The following is a 12,749-nucleotide window of genomic DNA, read 5'->3' as shown; positions in this document are numbered from 1 at the left end:
CCCATCCAGCCATTTTCTATACGGTTATTATGTTCTACGGTGACAATAACAATATAGGCTGGAGACTACACCCTGGATTGGTTGCCATTCAATTGCAGGGCAATTATTTCTGTATACAAAAGAAAAGCATTCACAATCACGTTCACATCATCACCGAGTAAAAAAAAAACAACCACAATAATTTACTAAGAATTTTCCGAAAACGTTCAAATATGACGTAGGCTAGTGGTTCTCAAACTTTTGACACAAAGTACAACCTAAAAAAAATACATTGCTATCCACGTACCACTATAATGACCTGCATTAAAATACTTTGTAATGTTTTAGGCTCAGTGACCATAAAAACCTAAAAAGTATATAGTATATATATATATATATATATATATATATATATTTATGCATTATTAAACATTACCACGGCTCTAAAAGGGAAGTCAAGTCAAAACATTTCTTTATTTTATTAATTTTTTTGTGGAAAAAATTAAGCAAAAACCCAAGCAAACAAACAATCAAAACTCTTTATAATAATATGTTCTATGCAGCCTCGCTAGTCTAAACATGACATTCTGATTACTATTACCTTTGTGTAATTTGAATTAAGCAGCAAAATCCACCCGTTTTTATCCATCCTCAGGCGGCAGCCATTTTGCCATTTGCTGTCAACTACAAATGACATCACATGTGCTCAGGGCTCAGGTAACGACCAATCACAGCTCACCTGTTTTATGAAGCGTAGCCGTGATTGGTTCAGGTATAACGACCAATCACATTTCACCTGTTTTCTGAGTTTGGTCATGTGATGTTTGCATGTTGAGCCGTGATTGGTCATGACTTAAGCCCTGAGCAGATGTGATGTCATTTTTAGTCGACAGCAAGTGGCAAAATGGCCGCTTCCTGAGATGGGTCAAATACAAATAGATTTTTTCTGCTTAATTCATATTCCACAAGCTCAATATTAACCAGAATCCTGTGTTTAGACCAGCGGGGCTGCATAGAATATATTGTAAACAATTTCAAATGGATTAAACAAATTCAATTTGAATAAGTCGTTTGTAGTTTCCGCTCAATTTGACTAACTAATGGACTAAAGAACAAGTCAGCAGCGATCAGCAATTGCTCTTTTGTGTTTTCACTCAGACGCGTTCATGAGTCAGAGTTTGCTTAACATTTACAGAACAGCACACAGCCAGCTATTTCCTCCCAGTTAGTCTTTTTAACACTTAAAAAAAAAATTGAAAAAGGCTATAATCCAGAAAGGTTTTTGATGGATAATCTGTGATTAGGTTTGTTGATAGTTTAACCCTGGAGAACCCACGGGGTCAAATTTGGCCCCTATAAATTCTGCTACTCAAATAACAAAGACCTTTTTTTTTTTTTACAAATTTAACTTCAAAAGTCCAGAGTGCCACTTCTGACCCCTGCATGGGGCCATCTAGTGGATGAATATTGCACTTACATGAGCCAGAGTGGTGGTGACAAGATGGCTAAAATGCAACAAATAAAATAAAAAAAATTATATTGTTCAATGTAGCTGTGTATTTGATTGATTATTTTCTTAAATTCTAAATAGTTTACTGACAGTTTTTGTTATTCAGATTTTTCGAAATGATACCCCTAAATCTCAAAGGGTCAAATTTCGCCCTAATCCTAAATTAGGGAATAAAGGGTTAAAATTGAAAAAAACATATTTTGGTGTTCAGTGAATTTATAGCAGTCATTTAATGTATAATTCATAATTTTCCAAAGAAGAAAAGGGTTCTTGGGTTCTCCAGGGTTAAAACCTCGATAACGTTATATATGGATCTCAAATAAATACGTGTGTTTGTGTACTGGATTGCACTGTTGTTACTGTACGTGTCATCACATGTAAATACATTGTGAGTTGATGTAACTTTAAACAGGGAAACCCCCCACACTCCTTACACAACACAAATGACAGTAGAATCCCATCACTTGGCAGGGGTCACGCTATATAAAACGATGACCTAGCGCAGTTTCCCTGACATATTTTTGCCGATTACGTTTTATTTTTTTTAAAAATCTTTGGCTGACTGGCTGTCTCAATGCCAGAGAAAAGCCCCTCAGTCTCTCCAGAGAATGTGACGGTTGCCCGGGAGACAGTCAGCGCTGTAAAGTGACACTTGAGTAGAATAATGGGGCAGCTCTGAGCCGCTGTGATTTTTTTTTTCCTTCTCTCGCCATCTACGAGTACGGCGGAACGCTGGAAAAGAAACACTTATGGCTTCGTTCTTTGCGGTGAAATAACACGCTCAACAAATGTTATTTGCTGAGTAGGCTTTTCCCTGTCAAAAGGGGAAGTGGGCGCTTCACCAAGAGGGAATACAAAAAAAAAAAAAAAGCATTCCATGGAAATAACTTTTTTTTTTTTAGCCTGTCGAACAAACTGTTACTTGTTGTGGCCTGTTGTGTGGTCTAAAGACTCTTTTTTAAAAAAATTTTTTTTTAAGATTTCTTATTCTTCGTGTACTATATAGTCTGCTGGCTAATCTTGATTGCGGTTATTTGACTCATTCTTTCCCTGATTTTTTTGGGGCCACTCATTTCTAATTTAAAGCACATTGCAAAAACATCACGCCGGACTGTGAATTAGGGATTACGTACGCGCTAACGGGTTTTGTTGCACGCCGGCCAAGGTGGTAACTTGAGACGAGCGTTATCATCACGTCGTTGATTTATTAAGCGTTAGGAATTAGGACAACGGTGAGGAATGGACAGTAGATTAATGGCGTCTTGGAGCAAATGATAGCAAAAAAAATAAATAAATGGAGTGCACTACTGTTGATGAACATGATGACATCATCAGTTATGTGAAGTTGAAAAGACGTCAGCTGTAACTGCTCTGAGAACTCTTTCAAATAAAAACCCTCAAATGTGAAGTGACAAACAAAAAAAAAAAGAAAAAAAAAAAGGTTGATCTAGAATCCAAAACTGAATCGGACTTGTTTGGATTCACTTCCTGGAAACTCGCAACAATACGGTAAAATTCAGCAGGACAGCCATCAGTGTTCGATGGTTCCTCTGGTACCAAATTTGAACAGATCACGATGGGGATGACTCATCCGTACAAATGCATCGCTATTGCTTTTAAAAGCTTTCCAACCCCAAGACGGCTGACCGAGCCAAGGCATATTTTATTATCAGTGCTGTGCTCATTTTTTATCAGGAAATAGCAACATTGGAAAATTCCAAAGAGCAGCAGAAGGTCACCAACATATTGTTGGACGAAATTTCTCACCAAATTCTAACTGGTTGTTTCTTGGTCAACAGGGGCAAAGAGGTCATCCTGGTCCTGCTGGTCTACCTGGGGAACCCGTGAGTATTTTTAATTTTTTTTCCATAAGCGGTTCTTGAAACTTTGACTTTTTAAAACCGCGAAACTATATTTACAAATCTACATCTGCCAAACACGCTATATTGCCGAGCAGTTCGTTTTTTGTGCATTGTGGGAGGAGCATATGCAAATAGATGAGGTTTTTTTTCCACATGCAATGTGATTTATCAAACCTGAGACAAATTGTTGCCTTTGACATTAACTCTTTGACTGCCAAAAACGTTAAATAACGTTTAGTAAAATCCTATGGAGGAGTGCCAAAGACGTTAAAAGACGTTTGTTTCAAAACAGAGGTGAAACTAACCATTTTCTATTGTTGGTTACTGAAAAACGGAATAAGGTAGAAACAAACTTTTTTTTCTGATGAAAGATGAGAGTCCAGTCTTTCATTTGGTAGTATGTGTGTTTCCATAGTCCAAACACATCATTTTCTGTGGACCTTGAAAGATCAGTCAAAATGCTTAAATCGGCTGGCACCCAACGGCATCCCTTTTCTGAAAACGTCTGGCAGTCAAAGAGTTAAATGGCATGTCTAACATGACACAGGCAAAATGCCAGAAACAAAAATGATCACGCAGGGATAAAAAAAAATCCTCTTGAAACAATCCCACACCACAAGATTCAGAATAATTTATAGGAAAATCCGGTAATCAGGAAAATGCTTCAATTAGGCCCGATGTTGGAGGTCGTGGAGTGCTTTTTGGAGTCATTTATTTTAATTAAATCTAAATCTAAATCTAAAGTATATATATATATATATATATATATATATATTTAAAAAAAAGTACTGTTATCATTCTTGTAGTTATTTATCATAAAGTAAGTTATAATTTGCAATTCTTATGCATAATTTGGAATAAATAAAAAAAGAAGACTATGCAGCAAGGGTTCCCTGGACGTCTTTTATTTTTAGATACAAAACGGGACGTGAGAGGGGATATTAACCTAGAAACATCAGCTATCAGTTGTTCAGGAATCTTGGCGGGAAAGCGAGAGAATGCTGGCAAGCACACAAGTGGGCTAAACGGCTTTGGGCACCCGAGGCTATTTGCTGCACTCCCACACTCCCAAATCTTGTGCGCTCTCTCTCTGCTAATTAACTTCCTGTCTCGTCCAGCGGCGGCTGCAAATGTGACCTACATGCCTTTCTTTATATTTACGGCATGCATATTATAGCTTTTGCAGCTCATTCTCAAATTTACTGGCAATATTGTGCGTGAGTTAAAATGCCATTCAGGAGTACGCCAGACGTAACAAATGGGGGCAATGCTGCTTTTTAAATCCATCTTTTCTTCATAATACATAAAAAACAAACAAAAAAAAACTCATTAGCGACCAAAATGACATCCTGGCCCTCCCCAAGCACCACTAGAATCTTTAATTTGGTGTTAGTGTGTTTGTATAATACATTTTAAATTGTTTTTTTTTTTTGACTCTACTAACCACAGATTATAACATTCCTTACTTTTATTGCAGCTTCTTTAACAACGAATGCTGTAATTGTAGCCATTGAATAAGAAAGTGTTTCAAATTTAGTAAACAGTACAAACAGCCCGTGAAGTATTTTTCATTTAATTGCTTTTTATTAAGTACTCTTTGGAAGTTTGTAGTCGCTTTCACAAGTCCCAGTGGGTGGATTTGTGGTGGAGAACAAGTCATTTATGTTGTATATTGTAATGTTATTGTAATTCAAAATAATATGAATGTAACATGGATAAATTCCATGTTATGATGCACAATTTTTAAAAGATCATTTGCAGCATGTTTTAGGGTTCATATTGACGGGCAATCCATTCACACCCAGCCATTTTCACTGAAGCAACCCCCTTCGCTCCCGGCTGATAAACTGGATTTTGACTGATTTTGCAAGGCCCACAGAATATTCTGTTCTATTGCTATAAAAACATGAAAACTACCAAAAAATAAAGATTAGAGTCTCTTCTTTCATCAGCAAAAAAACCAAAACGTATACATGTATCTGTTTTGCAGCAATTAGCATTAGCATTAAAATATAGCTAAGTTTCATCATCATTCACAAATCTGTTTAGAACTATGGGTAAATGAGTTTTTGCAACATGGCCATGGTTGATCTCTTATACTCTGCTGCCACCTGCTGGCCATTTTTGTAATAACTACCATTGCTTTAAGCGACCTTTTCATGTCATGAGCTGTATCAAAGCCTTCTGTATGCTCTAGCATAAAACACATTAAAAACATGTATAAACACGTCTTTGGGAGCCTGGTAATATTTAAAATAGAACGTATTTATACATTTTTGGGAGCACATGAGTTAAAAATGAGTGCATTTCCCCATCAAAATATTCTGTTCTATTGCTATAAAAACATGAAAACTACCAAAAAATAAAGATTAGAGTCTCTTCTTTCATCAGCAAAAAAAAAAAAAAAAAACATATACATGTATCTGTTTTGCAGCAATTAGCATTAGCATTAGAATATAGCTAAGTTTCATCATCATTCACAAATCTGTTTAGAACTATGGGTAAATGAGGTTGTTGCAACATGGCCATGGTTGATCTCTTATACTCTGCTGCCACCTGCTGGCCGTTTTTGTAATAACTACCATTGCTTTAAGCGACCTTTTCATGTCATGAGCTGTATCAAAGCCTTCTGTATGCTCTAGCATAAAACACATTAAAAACATGTATAAACACGTCTTCGGGAGCATGGTAATATTTAAAATAGAACGTATTTATACGTTTTTGGGAGCACATGAGTTAAAAATGAGTGAACTTCCCCATCAAAATATTCTGTTCTATTGCTGTAAAAACATGAAAACTACCAAAATAAAGATTAGAGTCTCTTCTTTCATCAGCAAAAAAAACATATACATGTATCTGTTTTGCAGCAATTAGCATTAGCATTAGAATATAGCTAAGTTTCATCATCATTCACAAATCTGTTTAGAACTATAGGTAAATGAGCTTGTTGCAACATGGCCATGGTTGATCTCTTATACTCTGCTGCCACCTGCTGGCCGTTTTTGTAATTACTACCATTGATTCACCCGTTCTCTGCAGTTCAGAGGCTGCATCAAAGCCTTCTGTATGCTCTAGCATAAAAAAACAACAACATAAAAACGTATAAATACGTCCTTGGGAGCATGGTAATATTTAAAATAGAACATACGTATCCATTTTTTGGAAGTAAATAGTTTGTTCAATTATTGTTCAAGTCACTGTATGAAGGTTAACTTTTTTTTGCTGTGGCCAAATCTCAACGTTATCATTTATTACACATGACAATTTGAATTTTTGGTACATATTTGAGCGAGGATCACGGAAGTGGACACACATGATTTGCTTTCACGGGCCACATCGATTGATATAGCGTAGCATGATTATCCGAGTATTTGAAACGGGTCTTATTATGTGAAGCTGCTCACTCGCCTCAAGCGACACTCGCCTGCCGAAGCAAGACTTCTTTCATGATGCTATTTGCGTGTTTATCCATAACCGCCGCGTTTGTATCGTTAAAAGACTTTTTTCCATCCCATTACTCCGGCGAGTTGTGCCTCCCAACTAGAAACACATGTGCATGAAATAAGAGGATACTCTTACCCTCCTTTCTTGTGCCACTTAGTAGTGCTGATCTGTTTCGTTCCTTCTCTCCAAAAGGGCAAACAAGGAGCAGACGGAAGCCCCGGGGTCAAAGGTTATCCTGGCAGGCAGGTGCAGTAAATCTAGTCTTGCAGTGTTGGTTGAGCAGGGCCACACACACACACAAACACGCACAAAGGAAAATCAAAATGCTATTGTAACCATTCATATTATTGAGTTTTTCTATGTATTAGTTTGTCTCTTAATATAAATATTATCATAAAAAGAAACCTGTCCTGAAACTGTACATGACAAAAATTTAACTGAAGCCAAAACCAAAAACGGGTTGCAGATATTTTCTAGGCGAGTTGTTTTTCCTCTCATCGAGCATTAATAATTAAATGCATAATAAATAAAAAATTAGTACTGTTATTATTCTTGTAGTTATTTATCATAAAATAACTTATAATTTGCACTTCTTATGCATAATTTGGAATTATTATTATTTTTACATTACATTATTATATTAATTATTATTTTCTTTGTTTTTCACCCCCATTTCATTTTTACATATGCAGTTATTGCACTCCTACTCAGTTTTTATTTTTTTTTTAATAATTTGCTTTCAAATCTTATGGACTTTACACATACACATGAAAACATTCATGGCATAAAGTAACTTACAATTTGCTACTCTTATGCATAATTAGTCATTATTATTATTACATTACATTATAATATTAATTATTATTTTGTTAGTCCCCCCCCCCCCCCCATTTTATTTATACATATGCAGTTTTTGCGCTCCTACTCCATTTTTTTTTAATACACTCTAAAAACAGTCGGGTCAAAAATAACCCATAATTGGGTTATTTTTGACCCGACTGTTTTTAGAGTAAAAGAAAAGTAAAAGTAAAGTTTTTAGAGGTGAAAGAAAAAATGGAATGAACCCTCTACTTGGGTCAATTTGACCCAATTTTGAGTCAAGAAATTGGTCTTTTAGTGTAAAACAACTCATAAATATTGGTCAGATCCTTTAATTGGGTCCAAAAATTGGGTTATTTTGTATAAAACAACGCAGAAAGTTGGGTCAATTTGACCCATAAATTGTCCATTTTTTATCCATAATTGGGTTACTTTTGACCCAACTTTTTTTTTAGAGTGTGATGTGCTTTTATATATATGGATTCATACATACAGATGAAAACATTTATGGCAAAAGCTGAATAAAAGCAAATGCTAGAAAAAGCCAAGTGATCAAGATGGCATCTGTCTAACGAGGAATTTCAAAATTTATAGGTCCGAGTCCAGACGAAGCCAAAAGTCGAAGATGTTAAAGTGCGTCTCGCCTTTTAAACTTTACTTAACCTCAACCAGACAACTTTTTCCCTCCCATTTGTATATTTAAACTATCTCCGGGTTCACGCACAGGTCTCGCCATTTGCCTCCTTATTATGTCAAAAGTCTGACGCCTGCGGGTGGTCGCTTACCGTGTTGGTGATGGATGAGGTTTTAGCACCCCCCCCCCCCCTACCACGAGCAGGCTGGGGAGGGGCCGCGCTGCACAATCAAGCGGCCACGTCCTCCAAACTGACAGATGAGCTTTATGGTGGCGGCGATGCGTTCACTGGCATTCGGTCTGAAAAGTAGAACGTAAATGCTGCTGAACAGCAGCCAAAATACTCGTACAATTTCATCAAGCTGCTGAACGTATCCCAGCGGAACGCGTTGAATTTATAGTCCGCCACATCTGTAAGACGTTTTTTTTTTTTTTATGTGAAGAATGCAGGACACATGCACATTATGTGTGCCTATAAGTACATGAGATCATAACATGCCAGAAAAATTGTCGTGGCTGCTTTGGGTTTGACACATTTACGACAAAACTGTCAGATTATGAGCCTGTGTTGGCGACGTGCATCTCTTCACTACCAAGTTCAAATATTCCCCGAGGACCAAACACGAGTGCTACAGTAGCAGCTTTTAACTTTTTTGAAAAAAAATCATCCGCTCAATTTTAGCTTTATTTATAGCGCCCTTTAAAAACAACCAACATAGAGTATCACCCAAGATGCAGACTTTCCCTCATTAACGTTTCCACTGTGATAAACGGGAGTTCACTGGACTGTACGATCAATTCCAGAGACCCCAAAAGATCAAGGCGTTTGAATTTTATTTTTTTTTTATATACTAAACCAAAACAACTCCTCCACAAAAGGTGCTTTTTTGAAAATTTGGGATTGCTTTAGAAAATTCAGAGGATTTCTGGTCAGATATATTTCGCGTGTTGCTATTTGATGATCAACATGGCTGACTGTAACCTCAAACACACATTCTTTATATTTTCATTTTACATTCAGGGGTTACCTGGGCCTTTAGGTGATATGGGACCAAAGGGAGCCAAGGTGAGTTCAATGTCAGGATAAAACATATTTTAGGATTTTCATATATACTTTGCATGGTTAGGGCACATTCTACAAATAGTTGAGTCAGAAATAACACAATTTGGGTCAAAAAAGGATCGATCCAACTGCTCGCGTTAATCTTTGAAATCAAAATGTTGGGTTAAATACATGTACATAACCCCCCCCCCCCCCCAAATAAAAATGGTAAGTAGTATTTTTGACTCAACTGAGTGCACACAAAACCCCATAAACTGTGTTATGATTATTCATTTGACCCAACTTTTTGGTTGAAATGAAAAACCCCCCAAAATTGGTTTGGTCACCTTTTGACCCAATTTGGGTAATTTTTGCACTGCACACAAAACCTCAAACAGAGTCAATTTAACAAGTATTTATTGTATTTCTTTTTAGAGAAATTTCTTTCTTTTTTTGTACATAACCCCAAAAATTGGGTCAAATTGACGCAAGTAGTGACTCCATTTTTGACCCAACTGTTTTTACAGTAGTGTTGTTCCGATACCGTTTTTGACCCCGATACCGATTCTGATACCCATTTTTGCTGTATCGTTCGATGCCGATACCTAGGTTGTTTTTTTTTCAACATGAGCTGCCCTGTCATTGGTTCAGAGCATTCAAGGGCCAATAGGATACCTTGGCTCGGCATGCAGTGAACACGTCACACGTCAGTGAATGTCGTGCATAAAGCAAGACACAAGATGCTGCATCCAAAGTCCTATTAGCATCGGAAACAATGGTATCGGCATGTTACTTGTTAGTACTCGCCGATACTACTGTTTTAATGTAGTATCGGGGCCTCTCCGGTATCGGTATCGGAACAACACTATTTTACAGTGCAGTCTACACTTGAATCTTGAATCGGAGGGTCTTCAGTTTTGTGTTGACTTTCATGTGCATGGAGTTTATGATGCGAGTTCCTTGTAATGTTTGTTTCTCCACCGAGCAGGTCGGGCAGAAAGGTCTTCAGAGATTCTTGATGCGAGGGTATGTGCCCTTGGACTACATCGTGGAAGCCAGCACCATGCAGTCCATGGGCATATACACCGGCCTCAAGGCCTGGCTCCTCTTCAACAACATTGACAATTCACAGCAACTGTCTTTATAAAGATGTGTTTCCTTACTTGTGATGGCCCCGCCCCCCCTTTCATCCACCTTCCTCTTCTAATCTCTTTAGGGGCACATCGGCGTCCCCGGGATCTTTGGCCTTCCTGGTCCCGATGGCGAGAGAGTGAGTGTCAGCGGTGCCGCTCCGAATGAGCCAAGCGATTCAATTCACTCATTTCAAATTCATTAAATTGTACAGGCGAGGTCCAGCGGTGCAAATTAACAACAGTCCCTAGTGGGAAATTGGATTGAGTGAGATGTAAACCTTTTAAACCCCTTCTCAATCCATTTGCGTGAGTGAATGAGGGCCGTGAACCAGGCTGTTGGTGCTGCAAGTTCAAGTAATGTGATTACATTTGCCAAGCTTTTGAACCATCGGTGCAAGAAAATGTGGCTTGCATTGAAGTGCGTTGACAAGAGATGTTAATAATTAATACCTCATAGGCATCGTCACTATCCGATGTACTTTGGACACACGGATGCACGATCAGGGGTGCAAGGCGATCTCAAATTGCTAACTTCAAATACAGTGCGTCAATTTCTGCTTACGCAATGCCAAGAACTGTATGCGCTTTGACCGCTCAAATTTTAAAAAAGAATGAGGGGAGCCGGTTCGATTTGCCGGTTGTCGGCTGAGTTCCATCCGAATACTAAAAGAAAGAAAATTCCATTTTGTTAGCGACTGTAACATTATGCACGGTTAGAACATTAACACGGCGCTTAATTATAAGAAAATAAATAAAACTACTTTAGTAGTAAGAAAAAAAAAAGCGCTTCAAAATTATTTTAAAGTTAAATACAACTAAACTGTACTTAATATTTTAAACTCGATTTAAAAAAACAAACATTTAATTTAGCGATTCTTTCACACGGTGCTTAAATATAAGAATTATTATTTTTTAACTACTTCAAGTTGTAAAAAAAAAAAACAAGCGTTTCAACTTTCAAAATTATTTAAAAGTTAAATACAATTAAACTGTACTTAATGTTTAAAACTGGATAAAAAAATAAAAAGTTGATGCCACTAGTTTGAACATTTCATTCCGTGATTCTTTCATACACAACTAGAGGGAGCTCTTTTTTCTCACTCGTTTGTTTGTTCTTGTTTCAGGGAATTCCGGGCGTTCATGGGAAGAAGGGCGAGATGGGTAGGCCGGTAAAGTTTTCTCTCAACACACTTTTCATCATTTTCATTTATTGACCCTTATTTTCGAAAAAAGCCATTTGGAGGACATCTTCTAATTATTCACACCTTAGTTTTTCACAGTGGGTACTTCGAATTTCTCGCCTTCTGTCTGCCGATTTGACATTGTGTGCGAATGGTGTACGCGTGCAGTTCCATTTCTCGGCCACATGTGGCAGTAGCGATCTAAATTAAATTTTCTGCATTGAGCAGCTTTAAGCTTGTGAACATCCCACGCATCGATAACAAGCGTCGCATTCATGAAGAGACTAAAAATGTGAATGTTTTTTTTATTATATTTATTGTTTTGTATTTTTAAATAAAGTTCGAAAATGCTTTTCCTGCAGTTTGAAGACACGAAAGGCAACGCAGGGTGTCGTGCTTCTTTTTCACTAGCATACTTTGCTAACTCAAAGTGTCAGTTGCGGTTTTGGCCCTTCGGCGCAGCGAGCCACACACCAGGCAAAGTGTGTCGTCAACGGCGCCTGGAAGTCAGCCTTCCATCCGCGAGGGCTTACATGGAAAACGGCGATAGCGCTCACGAGCGCTCGGGTCCCAGCGGGCGGGTCGGGCTCGTGCGTTTCGACATGAGCGCGGCGGCCAACAACGGGCCTCATCGTAGCCTTGCCATGAGTTATTTCACTTTCAGTGAGCTCATTTGCTTTGTGTAGCGTTCTTCGTTTTCTTCTCTGAGTCAGCAGAAGTGAAACGGAAAGACACAAGCGTGTTCATATGTAGATTTTAAAGCAGTTGTTTCATGCTCTGCTGTTAATTAAATTATGCGTATGAATAAAAGAGTGGCTGAAGTTTTTTTAGACGGATCCTCTCGTGAAAAAAAAAAAAAAAAAGTCTCGCCAATTTGTTAAAGTCTTGCATGTGTTTCTGATCAAGCCAAGACATTTATTAGCATTTCTGGAAAGAGGCAACTTTTTCCACATTTGCTGTGGGCTTCATGTTGCACCAATTACTGCTTATTGCTTTATCCACATCAGCCAAATGTTCCAGATTAGATGCACACAAAAAAAAAAAGCTTTAAAAAAAACAAACCGAAGTCTCTTTTGGTATTATGAAATGAATCAAACCTCAGTCAGCAAATATCATTTTTTTTTCCCGTCATCATTCCCGTCTTC

The 12,749-nt window shown here is 37.7% G+C and overlaps 1 protein-coding gene across 2 annotated transcripts in view; it reads left to right on the top strand.

Moving 5' to 3' along the window:
* Window positions 1-12,749, top strand: part of LOC144048957 (uncharacterized) — a 66,103-nt gene that overhangs the window by 23,807 nt on the left and 29,547 nt on the right. For both annotated transcript variants that reach the window (XM_077561472.1, XM_077561471.1), the window contains exons 8-12: window positions 3,289-3,333; window positions 6,988-7,041; window positions 9,270-9,314; window positions 10,507-10,560; window positions 11,548-11,592. In XM_077561472.1, the coding sequence (XP_077417598.1) occupies window positions 3,289-3,333; window positions 6,988-7,041; window positions 9,270-9,314; window positions 10,507-10,560; window positions 11,548-11,592 (243 nt within the window). The remainder of the gene's footprint in view (window positions 1-3,288; window positions 3,334-6,987; window positions 7,042-9,269; window positions 9,315-10,506; window positions 10,561-11,547; window positions 11,593-12,749) is intronic.

Source organism: Vanacampus margaritifer, chromosome 3 (genome assembly GCF_051991255.1).
Source record: "Vanacampus margaritifer isolate UIUO_Vmar chromosome 3, RoL_Vmar_1.0, whole genome shotgun sequence".
NCBI lineage: Eukaryota > Metazoa > Chordata > Actinopteri > Syngnathiformes > Syngnathidae > Vanacampus > Vanacampus margaritifer.
Note: the sequence above shows the minus strand (reverse complement) of the source record. Positions and strands in the feature narration are given on the sequence as shown.